This window comes from Myxine glutinosa, chromosome 4 (assembly GCF_964187855.1).
Source record: "Myxine glutinosa chromosome 4, kmMyxGlut1.1, whole genome shotgun sequence".
NCBI classification, from domain to species: Eukaryota; Metazoa; Chordata; class Myxini; order Myxiniformes; family Myxinidae; genus Myxine; species Myxine glutinosa.
The window spans coordinates 131742960-131761265 of NC_136264.1; the positions used below are offsets into that span (position 1 = coordinate 131742960).

The 18306-nt window shown below is 43.6% G+C and overlaps 2 protein-coding genes across 3 annotated transcripts in view; one reads left to right on the forward strand and one right to left on the reverse strand.

The window, feature by feature from the left end:
* The window catches only part of RFC5 (replication factor C subunit 5), a 52185-nt gene extending 46781 nt beyond the window's left edge, over positions 1 to 5404 (reverse strand). Inside the window, exon 1 of one of the 2 annotated variants that reach the window (XM_068113420.2) lies at positions 5332 to 5404. In XM_068113420.2, the coding sequence (XP_067969521.1) occupies positions 5332 to 5366 (35 nt within the window). In that variant the 5' untranslated portion in view covers positions 5367 to 5404. The remainder of the gene's footprint in view (positions 1 to 5331) is intronic. The other variant, XM_068113421.2, reaches the window with a different exon arrangement.
* Positions 5405 to 6105: 701 nt separating this feature from the next.
* Positions 6106 to 18306, forward strand: part of LOC137425224 (kinase suppressor of Ras 2) — a 105768-nt gene continuing 93567 nt past the window's right edge. The window contains exons 1-2 of the mRNA XM_068113423.2: positions 6106 to 6350; positions 6798 to 6859. Coding sequence (XP_067969524.2) covers positions 6829 to 6859 — 31 coding nt within the window. The 5' untranslated portion in view covers positions 6106 to 6350; positions 6798 to 6828. The remainder of the gene's footprint in view (positions 6351 to 6797; positions 6860 to 18306) is intronic.

Here is an 18306-nt window from a genome sequence, read left to right on the forward strand (position 1 = left end):
CTTCCTGCACATAGCACACGGCCACTTCCCAGTTCTTTCCACCTCACCACATGCTTTACCACTTGCCATCACCTTTGTCTTTCCGATATTCACCTTCAGACCTTTTGTCTCCATACATTCCTTCCACTTGTTCATCTTTTCCTTCAGTCCATCCATACTTTCCGCAATCAACACCAGATCATCTGCATACAACAACTCCCACGGTAAACCCTCCTTTACGTTCTGAGCCAGCACCGCCATCACAGCTACAAATAGTAGTGGACTTAGTACCGACCCCTGATGCACTCCCACCTTCACCTCAAACTCACCACTGTTCCCGTCCTTCGTCCTTACAGCTGTGCGTGCTCTTTTGTACATTGCCATCACTACTCTGATCAACCATTCCTCCACTGCTAACTTCCTCAATGCCCATGTCAATACTTTGTGTGGAACCCTATCGAATGCTTTCTCCAGATCAACAAACCCAAAAAACAACTTCTTCCTCTTATCCATGTACTTCTCCTGCAACTGCCTCACAATGAAAAGCGCATCTGTCGTTCCTCTTCCTGGCATAAATCCAAACTGCATTTCGTCGATCTTCACTTTCTTCCTTATCCTCCTTTCCAACACCCTTTCCAATACCTTCATTCCATGCTCCAATAACTTTATCGCTCGGTACGAGCCACACTCCAGAGGGTCACCTTTCCTCTTGTATAGAGGGACGAGGGTACTCAGTTCCCAATCCACTGGAATGCGGCCTTCTTTCACCACCAGATTACAGATCTCTGTCATTCTCTTCACACCCCAACTTCCTGCTGCCTTCAACATATCTCCCACAACTCCCGTCGGCCCTCCCGCTTTTCCACTCTTCATTGCTTTTATCGCTTCCTCAACTTCCTTCTCAGTTATCTTCTCTGCCGGTCCTAAAACTGGGTTACTCTCTATGTTGTCATCCCATTCATTCTCTGTATTCAACAGCATTTCCATATATCTTTTCCATCTTCCTTTAATTCCATCTGGGTCGACAACGATTTGTCCCACTTCATCCATCAAGCAACTCACCCCCATCACATCACACCTCTCTTTCGCTATGTGCTTTGCAATCCTGAATACTGCTTTCTGACCCTCTTCCGAATCCAAGCATTCTCCGAACATTTTCCTACATGCCTCCTGCGCCTTTGCTACCTCTTTCTTTGCAGCCTTCCTGGCTGCCTTATAACTTTCATGCTCTGCTGTTTCTGCTCCCGTACCCTTCACCTTCTGCCACTCTTTGAACTTCTTCCTCTTCTCGTCAATCCTCTTTCCAACTTCAACATCCCACCACCATGTTTCCGAGTGCCTCGGTGGTCTTTTTGTCCATCCACATACCTCACCAACGGCTCCCAACAGACTAGCTTTCATTGACATCCAACCACTTTCAAGCTCAACCACATCATCCTCTACCCTACTCAGCCTCTCTTTTAATGCCTCCCTTACTGTCACCTCTTTCAACCTCCACACTTTCATTCTCGGTTGGTACTTCACCCGCCGAGCTCTCCTCGCACCTTTCACCCTTATGTCGCAGACAACCAAGTGGTGCTGTGAAACAGCCTCCTCCCCCGGGATCACCTTTGTGTCCCGGAGGTGCCCCCTATCTCGCCTACGCACCATCAGGTAGTCAACGGTTGTCGTCGACCCACCTGACGTGTACGTAACAAGCTTATTGTCCTCTTTCTGGAACTGAGTATTACAAATCAACAAATCAGCTCCATCAGCAAACTCCAAAATCCTTTCACCTTCTCCATTTCTCACACCATATCCGTAACCCCCATGAACTCCCTCAAAACCGTCCATACTCCTTCCCACATGTCCATTTAGGTCTCCTCCCACCACAACAACTTCCTCATCTTTCACGTTTTCCACCAGCTTCTCTATCGCACACCAGAACTTGTCCTTCTCTTCATCGCTTCGACCAACCTGCGGAGCATATCCCGAGATGACGTTCACCAAGAGCTTTCCAATCATCATTTTCACCATCATCAACCTATCACTCACTCTAGTCACACTCACCACACTGTCTACAATCTCCTCAGAAAACAGGACACCAACACCATTCACGCCCTCCGGGCACCCTTGCCACACAAACTTGTATTTCTGTCCCTGCCTACCCTTCACCATTCTCACACCACTTCCCTTCCATCTCGTCTCTTGCACACAACATATGTCCACTCTTCTTCTGACCAATACTTCCACCACTTCTCCTGATCTCCCTGTCATGGTCCCTACATTCCATGTCCCAAACCTCAGAAACCGATCTCCACTTCGGGCTGTACCCTGCCCATATGTACTTGTGATTGTCATGGTTCTCTTTTTGAGGCAATGTTTTTATGGCCAGATGCCCTTCCTGACGCCAACCCTCTTAGTCGTCTCTTACGACACGCAGGGATACGGTGTACCTATTCTGACCAGGGTACACACTGGGAAACATTTAAAACATGTAAATTCTGGGGGGGGGGGGCGTCAGCATCACGGCTGCGGTTTAAACATATTCCAACAATATCCAAACAGAACCATGAAAAAAAAAACAATCCGGGAAAAGTCTCCAAGCAAGAACGTGGATTTGAGAAGGAAGGAGCAGAGGTGGAAGAAAACGAGATACAAGGGGCGGGGCACAAGCCGAGATGAGGAGGAGAGCGAACAAGCACGTGTCCGGGAGGAGAGAAAGAATCAATATATAATTCTTTGTCTCGGGAGGTGAGGTGAGGGGGAGAAAACAAAATAAAAGAAACAAGCAATACAGCGAAGGAAATAACCCAAACCGACAAAACACCGACGGGGGGAGGGAAGCCCCAAGTTACCAGGCCGCGCACGAGGTACGACTCAGAAAACGATTAACTACACACAAGTTTGCACGAACCACAAACCAACACCAACTAGAAACACACAATAACACGTACACAGCAAAATAACCAGTGGAAATTTGACAAAGACAAGAATGGGAAAACACTCAAACTTCGATGCCGTGGAGAGCTCGAAGCACGCCTCACTCGCCCGAGGAACCGGAAGTTCTATGGCCAAACAATTGGGGTCAAAGCTTGTCCCGTAGCTTGGATATGTAAATATGTTGGACACTTTGTGTAAGGAGCGATATCCTTACTCTAATTTACGGACCGGTGCATGTTTGTTGCGCTACTCTTCCTGCAGTTCTGGGCCGATTACATCCAGACTTGCTTCATATGATCAGCATGACTCCAATTAGTGTATTTGGGTATTTTATCTTTGCTGGTGGTCTGGGGAAGGAGGGGAGGATTGAGGATGCAAATTCTCTATGTAAATGTGTATAGTGTAGCACCACCTCTAGGTGGGAAAAAAAATGTATGTACAGTATTCCTGTCCCCACGTTTTCCAGGGGCAGTGAGGTGTTTTGAATTACAAGCAGTAGGCATATTTTTGCTTCATGCATGTAACCTGTGTTTTGTTTTGTTTTCGGGAGTGATTGAGGGAGCTGGCAGTTGCCTATACACCGCCCAAATAAAGGTATGCTTGCAACAAGATAGCCCCTAGGGTGGGAATTATTCTAGTTGTAACACTAGAACGGCACTCAGTAGAGAACCCATTATAATTAAACACGGTGGGTTAGAAAGGTTCTTCTTCATTTTTTGATGGACGGACGGACATAGCCAAATATTGAAGCGGCTTCACCGCTTAAAATTCTTAAAATATATGATTTTGTCAAAAAACAGTGGTTAGAGACTAAATTGATCTGACGTTTTTAAAAAGTGGATTCTTAAACAAAAATTGTGAGATTAAGTTGGTTGAGGGTTATGCTTTTGTTTATTATGGTAATATGTGCTGTATTTCATTTATCACTCATTTTGGGGACTTAAAATTGTTCGTGTTATGTTAAGACTTGATGTGACTAGATCTGGCGATGACGTCATGGCTGACATATTTGCAGGGCTCCGGTATCTCAAAATATGCCACCACACCACTGTGCAGCATAAAAAGAGGTTTACTGTATATTTTTGACCAAAACTTGCCAATTAAATGAATGAATAAATGTACTGTACACAAATGTCTCTACCTGACGACATGCGAGATTCGAACTAGAGCATGGACAGCTACATTGTGTGTGAAACCTAAATTGTGATGTGGAGTTTTTCGTTTCAAATTTATTATCTGTCCTTCATGTAATACACACACCCCATCCTCCATGTGATTAAATGAAGTCAAAATTCACCAATTTATATTTTCCACAACTTCCTTTGAATAATACAATCAGACAATGGCATGGCCCATTTTTCTATCACAATCTTACTAGAATTCACCAAATGTCTGTCTGTCTGTTCCCAGGTACCGCAAAAATGGCTGAACCGATCGCAACGAAATTTTGGGTGGGTAATCCTGGGACCCCCTGGAGTAAAATAGGCTATATTGTTTTTCCAATTTTCCAATTTTCCAGTTTTTCCAAACACGATGGAATAATATTTACCGATATGAACAGTGATGTGGCTTTTATTGAAATTCTACAAATACTGTTTAGATTTTGATGATTTGCGTGTGATATGATTCAACGGATGTTTATATAATCGTTTTAAATAAAAAAAGCCTTCAATTTCCGATATTTTGCCTTTTAATTTGGGCCTCTCAATTGAAGCCCCGCCCATAGGGCGGGTACCGTTGCTAGTGAATACAATTTGTGGACACAAGTAAGCAGATGACGAAGTTATGGATTTGAATCACAAGCTACTATATGTTTGGTTTTAGACATCCACATTCCTTTGGTATAAAGATTTTCAAAAAGCAAGTGCCAAACTTTCTTACCTAAAATGAATTAGAGATTTACTTACGAGAACAGATTCATTACATTTTTAAAATCTCCAATTTCAAATTGTTCATATGCTGTCTCTTGTCAGCATAATTTAAATTGTCAGGAACTGTTCTGTAAGCTCCAGTTATTAGTGGGGGCAGGGTACGGGGCGTAGATTGCCAGGAATATAATGTTAGAGTGGAAGGAGAGAGGGAAATAGGGTCAGGGAAAGGGTGAAGATTGGGAATAAAATAAGGAGGGGAGAGGGTGTTACTGTTATAGGGATGAGGGAGTGATCAAAAATTCGGCCATTTTGCGGACGTAATATGTAAATTACTTGGATGCATTGCCAAAGCAGCAATGATTGGGTTAACCTGGTTCTTATCGCTCATGGTCTGTCCATCCATCTAACGGACATCAAATTTAAAAGAAAATGTACTTTTTGTTCTTAACATGCAGCCGCTTAAGCACCGTTTTTTAAAAAGACATAGCTTCGTGTATAAAACATACTCAAAGACGAATCAACGAATGAAAACTACAACACAATACTCGCGCATTCTTACCATGGCAAGTTTACAACCGCATTGCCGGCCGCCATTACTGATTACACTTTCCCGAATTCCCGTTCCCGCCAACGCCAAGAGTTTGACAGGCTTCAATCTCAAAACGAAAATATTTTCGCGTTTTTGTAAGTTTATTTTCTCTATACCGAACGCGACAGGTTATAAACTAAACAAGAGGTAAAAGCGTGAAACTTAGAGGAAGATGCCCAATTAAACTACCAATTCTTTCAATACACCTTAATTATTATCTGAGGTATATGCATCGTCTGCGCATCCGATTCATCCTAACGTACATGGAATTGCTTTAAAGTAAATATAGATACCTTAAAGAATGCGAAACTTGCTTAAATATGATAAGATTTCGAAATCACTTTATATGAAGGCGAAACACTGTGATATAGTATTATAGAAATGTAATTTTCTGACTTTCTATTGAAGACTCTACGGCTATACACCGCCCAAGGTATAATTTCCACTAATGCATCGCGTCATTCCAGCTAAGCGGAGCCAAAAGCGTTTAAAGTGTGGAGATAAATATTTTTTAAATGTAAGACACAAGTTGGTATACAGTAAAACGGAGCCCTTTAATGAAGGTCTCATGGTTCTGAAAGAGTAAGAATCATCATAACAGACCCTCTCGTTAATTTGATTATTTTTACTCCACGCCGATCACAAGAACATCCTTTTAATTATTTTCTGGATCGCTGATTGGTGCTGATTCGGTTAGCTCCGCCTATTGCCCCGCCCCGTGTTCGCTTTTCCACACCACACTGCACTTGTTGCGATGACGTCACTCCGATTGAACCTTGCAGGGTGCGGTGCTGGAGTTGTGAGAAGAGCTTCAGAGGCTGTCTTAGAATTTTTTTAAAAATAAGAACCTACTTTTAGTACATTTGTTGAAGAAACAAAAAAAAGTGACTGTCTGCACGAAGCAGATCGACACAACGCTCTCCGGCACTCTTATGCGAGGTTCCTGAAATCCTGAGGGAAAAGCTGAAGAATAAACCTGCGAGTAAAAGGTAAAATTGAGTGGATTAAAATGTCTTTCTCGTCTGATCGAGACGTAAAGGATGGACATGGACATGGACATGGACATTACGTAAAGTAATCATGGACAGACTCATGGGTGTAAAATTAGGAATATAATAATAATAATATACACTATAGTGAGTCGTTGTAGTGGGAGTCCGGAGGTGGTCGTCGGGGTGCAATGCATGCTCCATCGAGCCCCGACTCGCCTTTTGGCTCAAACCCCAAATCGTGCGGGTGTCACGGATTAATGATAATAGTTATGAAACTGCGAGCAGAGAAATGAGTTTTATTTAAATAATGCAAAACATGTGGCGTATGGGTCATTCAGTGTGTGTGTGTGTGTTAGTGCAAGAGGAGCATAAAAGTTGTTAAGTCTTAATTTATGTCGAAGTGAAAGTCGTGATTGAGTTTTCCTTTCTGTGGAATCCTTGCAGGGATGTGAGCAGCTGAAAACTGAAAAGGTCAATGAAAACTTCCAACATGCCAAGTATCACAGGTAACTATGGTAACTCGAGGAGCTATTTTAGTTTTGGGGAATTAAGGACTTGTGGAGCCATGCACCTGCATAGTCTTCCATATCGTAAAATGAGCCGTGTCTGTCATGCTATAACTTGAGAACGGATTAACGGATTTCAATGAAACCAATGACAGTGGATTCAGGGCACTCCCAGGAAGGTTTGTGATGAATTTCCTTTTAGAAAAACAAAATAATGAAGGAAAAGTTGCCCAAAGAACTCTATGGGTCTGGGAAAACCGGGCATGATGTATTTTGTGTAATAACTCAGTTATAGAAATGTCTATCTGCATGACCCTCCAGGTATGCTCGTATAAGACGGTGACAAATTTCCGGGGCGAACGGCCGAATACTGTATATATATATATATATATATGTATATATATATATATATATATATATATATATATATATATATATATATATATATATATATATATATATATATATATGTGTTACGTTTGTAGGGGGTAGGGATACCATAGGCCAGGTAGAGTGTATAGTTTATTGTGCTCCGACTGTTGCGAAGAAGAAGAACCACCCCGATGTACTATAAGTAGGGAGCCGGTAGAACGTGTGTTCGGATTAAGTGTATCTTCGTCCCCATTACGAGGAGTGGGGTATGTTAATTAGCTCAGGGATTATGGGTAATTATCCCTTGTACGCCGTTACCTCTGTAATTTATTTCCTATGTCCCTCTGTAATCGCCCATTAAACAGCTCACTATTAATAAAAAATAGCACCGCAAAGTGGGCGTAACCCCTCAGCCCATGCATGGTGGAAACCAATTTCAAGATGACTGCCATGGCGGCCATATTGAAAATCGCAGCGCACCCATTTTCAAAAGGAACCTTCCTCTACTCAACCCCAACACACACTGCAAAAATGGATTTAATCGGACAAGCCGTTCTGCTCGAAATTGACGGAAACCAAAAGTTGACAGGCGCCCGGATGGCTGCCATGGCGGCCATATTGAAAATCGCAGTGCGCCCATTTTCGAAAGGAACCTTCCTCTACTCAACCCCAACACACACTGCAAAAATGGATTTAATCGGTCAAGCCGTTCTCCTTGAAATTGACGGAAACCAAAAGTTGACGGACGCCCGGACGACGCCCGTGACGACAATACCCCTTCGCCCAATTTAGGCTGAGGGGTGAAAACCTACCGGAAATCCTGCATCGAGCCCTACCGCTGAAAACCCTGACTTGGGAGGCACACAGAGCAGGCAGATCCATGGGGTCACGCCCCCAAGAGCAGTGATTGGTTAGAGGGAGTGTGAGACCCTCGGGGATTCGTGGAAGGATGACGTCAGTGAGAATGTTCTGGAGCGCTTGAGTTGGCACGGACTGGTTGGAGGAGGATGAGGATGACGTCAGAGCCTGACTGATAAAAGAACGCGCTAGCGGACATTTCCCCTCTCTCTCTTCGCTCTGGGCGGACATTCTCTCCTCTTCTCTTTAGCTCCTCGCTGTGACCGGACATTCTCTCCTCTTCTCTTTAGCTCCTCGCTGCGAGCGGACATTCTCTTCTTCTCTCTTCTCCTTGGCTCCTCGCTCTGATCGACGTTTCCCTCTCGTGTGCCTTGTCGTTCTGGAGACGAAAGCGAAGGGTAGTTGTTGCCGCTCTTGCCCCTTCTGATTTGAGCGCCGTCACGAGCAGCCGTGTTGGGACATCTTGCTGGTGCTCGTGCAGAGGCACAGCCGTGGCTCGGGGACTGCAGTTTTCTGTGCAGAGGACGGGTGGACGAGGACGGTGTGGAAGAGCGGGCTGCACGCGACCCGTTCGATTTGGCCTGTTTTGCACTGCGGAAGGCCTGTTTTGCGCCAGCGGGCGCGGCATAGTGAACGAGGGCGTACTGAGGCCGAGCAGCACGGGAGCGAGCGGATTTCCCGCCAACACCAGAGCCGCGTCCAGACTGCGCGCTTGGGGCCTGGACGAGTCCTGACGAGACGCACCGGTCGAGTGAGCCAAGTGCAATTAAATAACATGTTTTGCTTTTACCGTTCTATTTCCCATTTTCCGTATTTAATTCTGTGTGTGGGAGTGCTCCATATAGAAATTTTAGTGTCACTGTGTTTTATTTTGTACCGGCAATTTCTGATAAAGCCGGTATTTATTTTTGTACATTTTAAATCCGTTTCGTGTGAGTTTATTTATTACAGGTGAAGATGTCGGGTGGAAGCCGTCCAGGTAAGGCTCCGGATTTTCCCCCCTCCCTCTTGCTTCCCCACGCATATTCTCCACCATTTGAACTGAACGCCTCGGAGTAACAGCTCATTTGGTCAACCGTACTACCCTAACGTGTTCACCAAGGGTAGTCACGCGAATATATAATTATATATATATATATATATATATATATATATATATATATATATATATATATATATATATATATATATATATATATATATATTGTTGCGGATCTCCCCGTCGGCCCTTTTTCCCCTTACCAAGGGGGGATTAATCCCCTTGTTTGTGACTGACCGACGTGAGTCCTGAAGCTGCCCAGCTCCCTCCAGGGAGGCAGGTGAGCAACCTCGTTCGAGACCGCGGACAAGATGTTAATTGCCGAGCGGATTAGCAGCCGCGGCTCGAACCATTAGCATTCACTAACCCGATTCTGAACGTTGGCCAAATCGTGCCACAGGTACTCAATGTGGAAAAGACAAGGACGAACGGACGAGGAAGAAGAAGAAGGCAAGGGTAGGAAATAACAGGATTTATTACTAACTATTATGTACAAGTCAAAAGAAACCAAGGAGGAGGAAAAATACGAAAATAATTTACAGAAGAAGAAGACACAGTGCAATACTAGCTTACCTATACAAGCTTACTTATACCCCAGGACAAGACACACAAAACAGCCGACAATCAGACTTACACGAATGGGGAATGAAGGCAGGAACGAATGGCTGGAAGCGGAGGAAGGTTCAGCTGGAGCTTGCTCCCGCACGGGACGTCGGGCTCGACCTCGACGGCCACCGATGCCACCGCAATCTGGTTCCCGCGTAGCAGCGGGTCGAAGCTGCGTGTCACAGGGGGGCTGGACTACGGTGGTCTCCACTGCGGTGGTCTCAAAGCTGCGGTTGGTTCAAACGCGCATCCCAGCTCCTCCTCAACTGGACTCCGGTGGACTGCTCACTCATCTCTCTGTGGGGGCGTCGCCTGACGGGTTATATAGCACCACACCCTGGAACGTTCGCGAAACTGCCCGATCGTTCTCTCTCTGCCCTCTCAAGCCAAACCCCTCATCCTTGGTTGGTTGATCGGGGCTGGTTCACTCCTCCCTCTGATGATGAGGTGGAGACACGCCTTTCTTCTCCGAGCTGACCGCGTGCGTAATGGAGGACTGGTGTAGTGGGTAATGCGGTTGGCAATGCGGTCGGCAATGGAGGTTTTGGGCAATTGAAAGGGGATCTATCTTATTTGATTCGGTGCAATGCAGAGTCAACTAGTGGGAGACAGAGCCTTATACTGACATAGAATAAAGAAATAACTATAGAAAGGTTATATGGTGGCCTACGTGCTTGTATATGGACTAGCTACGGTGCACTCATTTCAATTAACAGCCATTTAAAGGGGAAATGTACATAGGAAATTTTACTACTAAATTTACAAAGTGAAGGTTCTAAAAACCGTAACAATATAAATTGTTGCGGATCTCACCATCAGCCCTTTTTCCCCTTACCAAGGGGGAATTAATCCCCTTGTCTGTGACTGGCCGACATGAGTCCTGAAGCTGCCCAGCTCCCTCCAGGGAGGCAGGTGAGCAACCTCGTTCGAGACCGCGGACAAGATGTTATTTGCCGAACGGATTAGCAGCCGCGGCTCGAACCATTAACAGAACTAGACCCGATTCTGAACGTTGGCCAAATCGTGCCACAGGTATTCAATGGGGAAATCACTAAAACGAAACGGATATAAAGGAAAGAAGGCAGAGTAAGGAAGAACAGGATTTATTAATTATTTACACACAACCAAAATCAAGAAGAAAAGAAATGTAATTTACAGGGAAATGGAAGGAGCAGAAGGACACAGAGCAATTTCTAGCTTATCTATGCAGTCTTACTTATACCCCAGGACAAGACACACAAAACAAACTCACGTACACAAAAGGATGGAATGGCAGGAATGGTATGGAACGGCAGAGGAGGGTCCCGGCAGATGGTAGGCGTTGAGGTCCGGCTCCAAGCTCGCGCTTCAGTCCACGCTTTTGGGGTCGAGGCGAAACCCGGCACACAGCTCCGCTCCGGGCTGGCAGCGAGGAGCCGGCAGCTCCACCTATTCGGTTTCACACCGGCAGCTGTCTCACCCGTCCTCCGCCTCCGACGCTCCTTTTCTACTCCGCAGAATCTGCCTCTGGTCCAGCGCACCTCCCTCAAAACCCTCTCTCAGCTTCTCCTCAACTGGACTCTTGTGGACTGCTCACTCATCTCTCTCTGTGGGGGCGTCGCGTGACGGGTTATATAGCGCCACACCCTGGAACGTTCGCGAAACTGCCCGATCGTTCTCTCTCCGCCCTCTCAAGCCAAACCCCTCATCCTTGGTTGGTTGATCGGGGCTGGTTCACTCCTCCCTCTGATGACGAGGTGGGGCCACACCCTTCTTCCCCGAGTTGACCGCGTGTTCAATGGAGGACTGATGTAGTTGGTAATGCGGTTGGCAATGCGGTCGGCAATGGAGGTTTTGGGCAATTGAAAGGGGATCTATCTTATTTGATTCGGTGCAATGCAGAGTCAACTTGTGGGAGACAGAGCCTTATACTGACATAGACTAAAGAAATAACTATAGAAAGGTTCTATTGTGGCCTATGTGCTTGCATATGGACTAGCTACGGTGCACTCATTTCAATTAACAGCCAATTAAAGGGGAAATGTACAAAGGAAATTTTAATACCAAATTTACAAAGTGAAGGTTCTAAAAACCGTAACTATATATATATATATATATATATATATATATATACACACACACACACACACACACACACACACACACACACACACACACACACACACACACACACACACACACACAGTCACGTGAAAAAGTAAGTACACCCCATGTAAAGTTTTGACTTTTTCAACATATTTCAACATACAGCTATTTGATCTTCATTTCAACAATATTGATAGATAAACGATTAAACGTGATATAATATAACAAATATCATGAAACATTTACATTTTGTAGTCCATTGTATAATTTAAATAAACATAAATGCAAATTTTGCATGTGGAAAAAGTACACCCTTGGCTCTAATAGGTGGTATTGCCCCCTTTGGCAGAAACAACCTCAAGTAGGCGTTTCTTATAACTGTCTACCAGTCTCTGATATCGACTGGGAGAATTTTTTGCCCACTCCTCCATGCAGTATTCTTTCAGCTGTGCGATGTTTGAGGGGTTTCTTGCATGCACAGCTCGTTTCAAATCCCCCCACAACATCTCGATGGGATTTAGATCCGGGCTTTGACTTGGCCATTCTAGAACCCTCCATTTCTTTCTTTTCAGCCATTCCTTGGTGGATTTACTGGTATGTTTAGGGTCATTGTCATGTTGCAAGGTCCACATTCGGTTGAGCTTCAACTTTCTGACAGATGGCCTCACATTATCCTCAAGCACCCTCTGGTACAATGAAGAATTCATTGTGGATTATATGATGGTGAGATGCCCAGGCCCCGATGCAGCAATGCTGCCCCAAACCCCCCAAACCATAATATTTCCACCACCATGCTTTACAGTTGGTATCAAGTTCTTGTGGTCAAATGCTGTCTTTTGTTTTCGCTAAACATGTCTTCTGGTACTGTAGCCAAATAGCTCTACCTTTGACTCATCTGTCCAGAGCACATTGTTCCAGAAGTGCTGGTTTTTGCCAAGGTGTTCATTGGCAAACTTTAGTCTTGCCCTGATGTTCTTTCTGGATGGCAAAGGTTTCCTCCTGGCACACCTCCCATGTAGATCAAATTTGTGCAGCCTCTTTCTCATGGTAGACCCATGCACTTTGACATCAACAGTGGCAAGAGCTACCTGTAGGTACCGTGATGACATTCTGGGGTTCTTCGAGACTTCTTTCAGCATCTTGCGGTCTGCTGTCAGGCTGAACTTGCTGGGGCGGCCTGGCCTGAAACAGTTGGCAGTTGTTTGGAATCTTCTCCACTTGTAGATGATCTTCCGGACAGTCGAATGATTGATTTCAAATTGTTTGGAGATCTTTTTAAATCCCTTCCCAGACTCGTAGGCATCTATAACCTTCTTTCTGAAGGCCTCAGAGAGCTCTTTTGATCTAGGCATGGTGACGCCGCACACTTCAACAACAAAGAGCAAACCAAACTAAATGTGTGAGGTTTAAATAAGACAGGTTCCTCCAAGATCCTCTCTAACGATGTTCTAATCATTTGCACCCGAGCTGGTGCACCTTATTCTAATTTTAGGTATTTGAAGTAGTGATAAATGTAGGGGTGTACTTACTTTTTCCACATGCAAAATTTGCATTTATGCTTATTTAAATTACTAGGGCATGCCCGTACAAAATTATATCCCCCCCCCTCTATTTACATGAAATGGTTTGGTCCATTCGCAAAGCCAAAGCGAACGGCTTGCGAGTACGGTGACAATCCCCCCCCCTCTATTTACATGAAATGGTTTGGTCCAAAGCGAACGGCTTGCGAGTACGGTGACAATCCCCCCCCTCTATTTACATGAAATGGTTTGGTCCAAAGCGAACGGCTTGCGGAGTTTGGTAAAGAAATCGCCATAGCTCGGTAACTACTTCTCCGATTAATATGAAACCTTGAAAAGGCACATCCTCGGGTCCCCAGCAATATACCTGGCAAGTTTCAAGTATATCGGACCCGTGGTTGTCGAGAAACAGCGGTCGCATACACACACACAGACACACAGAGATTACTGGAATTATAGATAGATACAATGGACTACAAAATGTTAATGTTTCATGATATTTGTTATATTATATCACCTTTATCTATCAATATTGTTGAAATGAAGATCAAATAGCTGTATGTTGAAAAAGTCAAAACTTTACATGGGGTGTACGTTAGGGTGCATCAAACGCCCCATGATTTTCAAAAAGTTGTTGTATTTTAATGTCTATTCCCTCAAATGTTACACTTGTTGGTAGAAGTATGTATGCAAAAAATAGATGAAATCAGAGGTGGTCCTGGGTGGCCACCGGCCACTTTTATATATTTAGGGCCATTTAGGGCCACAGCTAAACTACTTTACAAGATAATGTAAAATTAACTACAAGATAATGTAAAATTAACCATTATACCTATATACAAAAGTAAAGTCCTACTTTTACTAAATGCCTAATATCAAACAGTTAAAACAACCTTACATGTCAATGTAAAATTAACCAAAATCGTTCTTCATATTACAAAGTTGTAGTACAGTGTTGTAGTATTGTACTTTCATTGATTAAAAGTTTGAAAATGTATTAAGCACAACGCCAATGTCACTACTCCAACTTTGCTCGTTTCCGCAAATTTGGCCTCGCTTTGCGGTCACATTCAACCACTTGAAGAAGATTTTGGAAGTGGTCTTCTCTTCTTGCAGTTGAGACAAAATCAGTTGCGAGCTTTACTGCTCTCTCCGCAGGGTCATTCACAACATTAAGCCCATCCACAATGGACTTGGCTGCCTTGAAGTGCTCATTGTTCTGCCAAGTGTCAACATCCTCTGTTAGGAAGGTCATATCTAGGTGAAGAAGGTTTACTGTAAACCACGAGTCCTCGTTCACAAGATCAGCCAGGGTTGTCGCTTCTGTAATTTTTGGAAATGACGGTTTGCCATATCCAGAACCGTAGCGGTGTTTTGGAGTGCTTGGCATTTCATCTGGTTGTATGGCCAGTAACACATCTGCAAGGGCACGACGATCCTTTTGAGGAATTGCATTGCTGAACAGTGCCAAAACAACCAGTTCTGGGGTTAAATACCACAAATGTCTATCAAAGGCTTTCACAGCGCTGACTGAAATGGTTGAGTTGACAGCTTTATAGTTGAGCAGAGTCTTGTAAAAGCACAAATCAAACCATGGGGCATTTGAAGCAGACTGACATATGAGCCACCAATCACAATAAATATAAACAACAAAAACAACAAACTCCTTCAGTTTTTTCTGTTGATGTTGTGTTGTTACAGTTCCTCGAGGTAGTAGAGAAATTTGCTCTTCAAGTAGGCATATTTTGATGGAATAAAGAATCTTTGACATCCACCTTGCTTTATGCATGGCCCCTGGTCTGTGGAGTGTTCCTTGTTTTGTGACATCATCATCGAGGACTACCTGGCAGAGTTGTGCCATTTCCTTGTAGTCTTCCCTACAGTATGAAGCGCTTGTGCGGATTGTGCTTAAAACCTTGTTTTTGCAGGATAAAAGCAGCTGTTGTGCATAGTCATTGTACATGGAAATGTCAATTTTGGTTAAACTTTCATTCTTTGCATGCGATATGCGCTCCCAATTCTTCTGGAATTTTTGGAACAAAGATACTTCTGGAGACTTTGATGCCTCAATTTTGAGAACGTCAAACACATGATCCAGGATTACCTCTCCAACATGATGGCGACATGCACACCACAGAAGAGCACGGTCCAGTTTTGATTGAATGGTAACACAGGCAGCTGTAACGTGTCCAGTGTTTGATGCTGTTGTGTCAAAACATAAGTTGACAACTGATTGTTTGCACTTCCATGAATGTAGATACGTGTAAGTGTGCTCGGCAATGATGTCGTCACCTGATGACCTATCACTTCCAGGAGGATATCTAGCCACCCCCAGTAGCTTTACATCAGTGGCATTCCCAACCAACACTGGCAATCTTTCTTCCTTGACATTCTTGTTTGTGAGCGTTGGTATCTGCTTGCCATCCCAGTGAAGTGTTGCAGCTGTTGGGGCGATCCAATTTTCTTGAATATCTTTGGCGATAGCACTTGTTATTGATCGTCGAGCCTTATCAGCAGTTGAGTACGACTTGGCCACACGACGTGGATCACCTCCTGCCTCTTGAATTACAGCTTTGGTGAGCGCAACCTGTTGAACAGGAGTTATGTTTAGTCGAGTAGCAACAGACACAACTGAATGTCTTTTCAGAATATCATGAGGAATAAAGGCAGATGTACCTGCATATGTTGATCTGTGGTGACTACGCTTCCTTTGAAACTCTGGAATCGCCTCTTCTTCAGTTTCTTCCAAGCTATCTGCAGAGTCACTATCATCAGAGCATACAGAACTAATTGTCATCTCTTGTACACTGGATGATTCATGACGTTCTCGTCTTGAAGCTTCCGCTAAGAGGCGTTTTTCTTTTCTATGATCTTTATCAACTTTCTTCTTGTCAACACCACCAAATGAGGCTACTCTGTCAGATTTCATTGACTCTAAAAATACTCTATCTTCCTCATTCTTAATGTTTGTCATTGCATCTTTTGTCCATACACCAAAGGTCTTATCAAGACGTTCATTCATGGTTTGCAACTTAGCCAAAGTGCTTGGAGATTCTCGGCGAGAAACAGGTATTTGACGCAATTTGTTATTGTCATTAAGAAGGTCAAGTATTAGTTTGCAGCATTGATGGTCTGAAAGCATAGGAATATTTGCTTTAGTGTAGAATTTTTTCAGCTGGATAAGGACGATGCTGGCAGATTTCCATTTCAGTGGCTGAGTTTGTTTGCCTTCACATATTTCTTTCTGGATGTACCACATCACGCATCGAAGAACCTGCCGGCAAGTTGGGAGGCGGACTCCTGTCAATGTACCATCTGCTTCTGTAAAAGCATTGCCAAGACCAAAAATGGCACTTGCTAATCTGGTCTTCTTATCTGCCATCTGAAAGAAAATAAAGGATATTATTAGACTACTAGTATGGGACCCACGATTAGACCTCCGATTTCATTCATGTAAAAATACAAACTAATTATCAAACCATCGTTTTTTGCATAAAATTGTTATATTTGTATTCCTCTCATCAAGACCTTCAATTTGATACCAAACATGACTAGGTTTGGGTGTAAAATAACAAAATCAAACATTTTTACATAGTGCGGCCCCGAAAATGGCCCTAAATATATAAAAGTGGCCGGTGGCCACCCAGGACCACCTCTGATTTCATTTATTTTTTGCATACATACTTCTACCAACAAGTGTAACATTTGAGAGAATAGACATTAAAATCCAAGAACCTAAGGGCGTTTGATGCACCCTAGTGTACGTACTTTTTCACGTGACTGTATATATGTGGTATTTGTGGTTAGAACCTAGGATGAATTGTAGTTTTGCAAAAGGTTCTAAATGTAATAAATTTGACATTAAATTCAAAGCAGACTGCAGCTGAGTTAGGATTAAAGTTCATGTGGATTAAGGTGTGGGATTAAGAGTACTGTTGAGTGTAAATGAAATATCTGCCACTCCGAGTTCGATTTGTTCTGAGTGCTAAAGATTTTCCAGTTGAGGAAAATCGAGCTTCTACTTCCCAGAAATTTTAGAAGTTGTTGAAATTTTACGTTTACACAGTCCTTGAATCAGGAAGAATATCACGGAACCCTTTGTGATTTTCCAGTTAGTATATTCCTTGCTGGGAATTTTTGATATTTTTCTTGTGCACCCATGGAGTTGATAGTCAAATCGTCTTGTTGTCAAGGAGTTGTTCGAGTGACCTTGCAACAGATCTGTTAGAGGGAGGCTGCAAGAAACCTTGTGCGCTCCCACACTCTTGTACAACTGTACTCTGTGTGCTGAATATGCAGATAACCCCATGGAGCACAAGTTCAATAGTTTTCCTTTCTCCCTGCATTGAGGAATTTGTTGTTACCTGTTCTTGTGATATACTGCATATTTGTGTCAAGACCCATTGATTCATCAGAAAAGTTTCCAATACAGCAAGTTTTGGTTAAAAAATAATAAACCCAGCCTGTTTCTGTTCATTGTAGGACGAAGGCTTTCCTCATGTGTTGTGTTGTTCTCCATACTTGCCGAGTGGAGGGGCGGGGGGGGGGGGGGGGTTGGGGGGTTGGTGATAGTGAGCAGCCATGGGGATTGGATCCACGCTGGCTTGTGTAGAGAGAAACAAATCTTAACCACTCGACAAAACAGGAACTTTGATTAAATTTTGTGCATCAATTCTGTTGCAATCCAACTAACATTTTGATTTATCCAAAATAAATTTTGATGATGTATTTCATTAAATAATTTCATGCTTTTTCACAATAGTAGATGCAAGCAATTTCATTCTGGGTAGTTGTGATTAATGGTACACATTATTGAGTGAACATTGTTCTTAATGGCTGTTTTGTCATTTGTCCAAAGAAAAGTAATTTTCACAATAACAGTGATGAATCACACCCTGGCTTGTCAGCTGCTTAATCATGAACTTCACAACAAAAGCCACTGAATGAAATATATTTTCATGAAATGC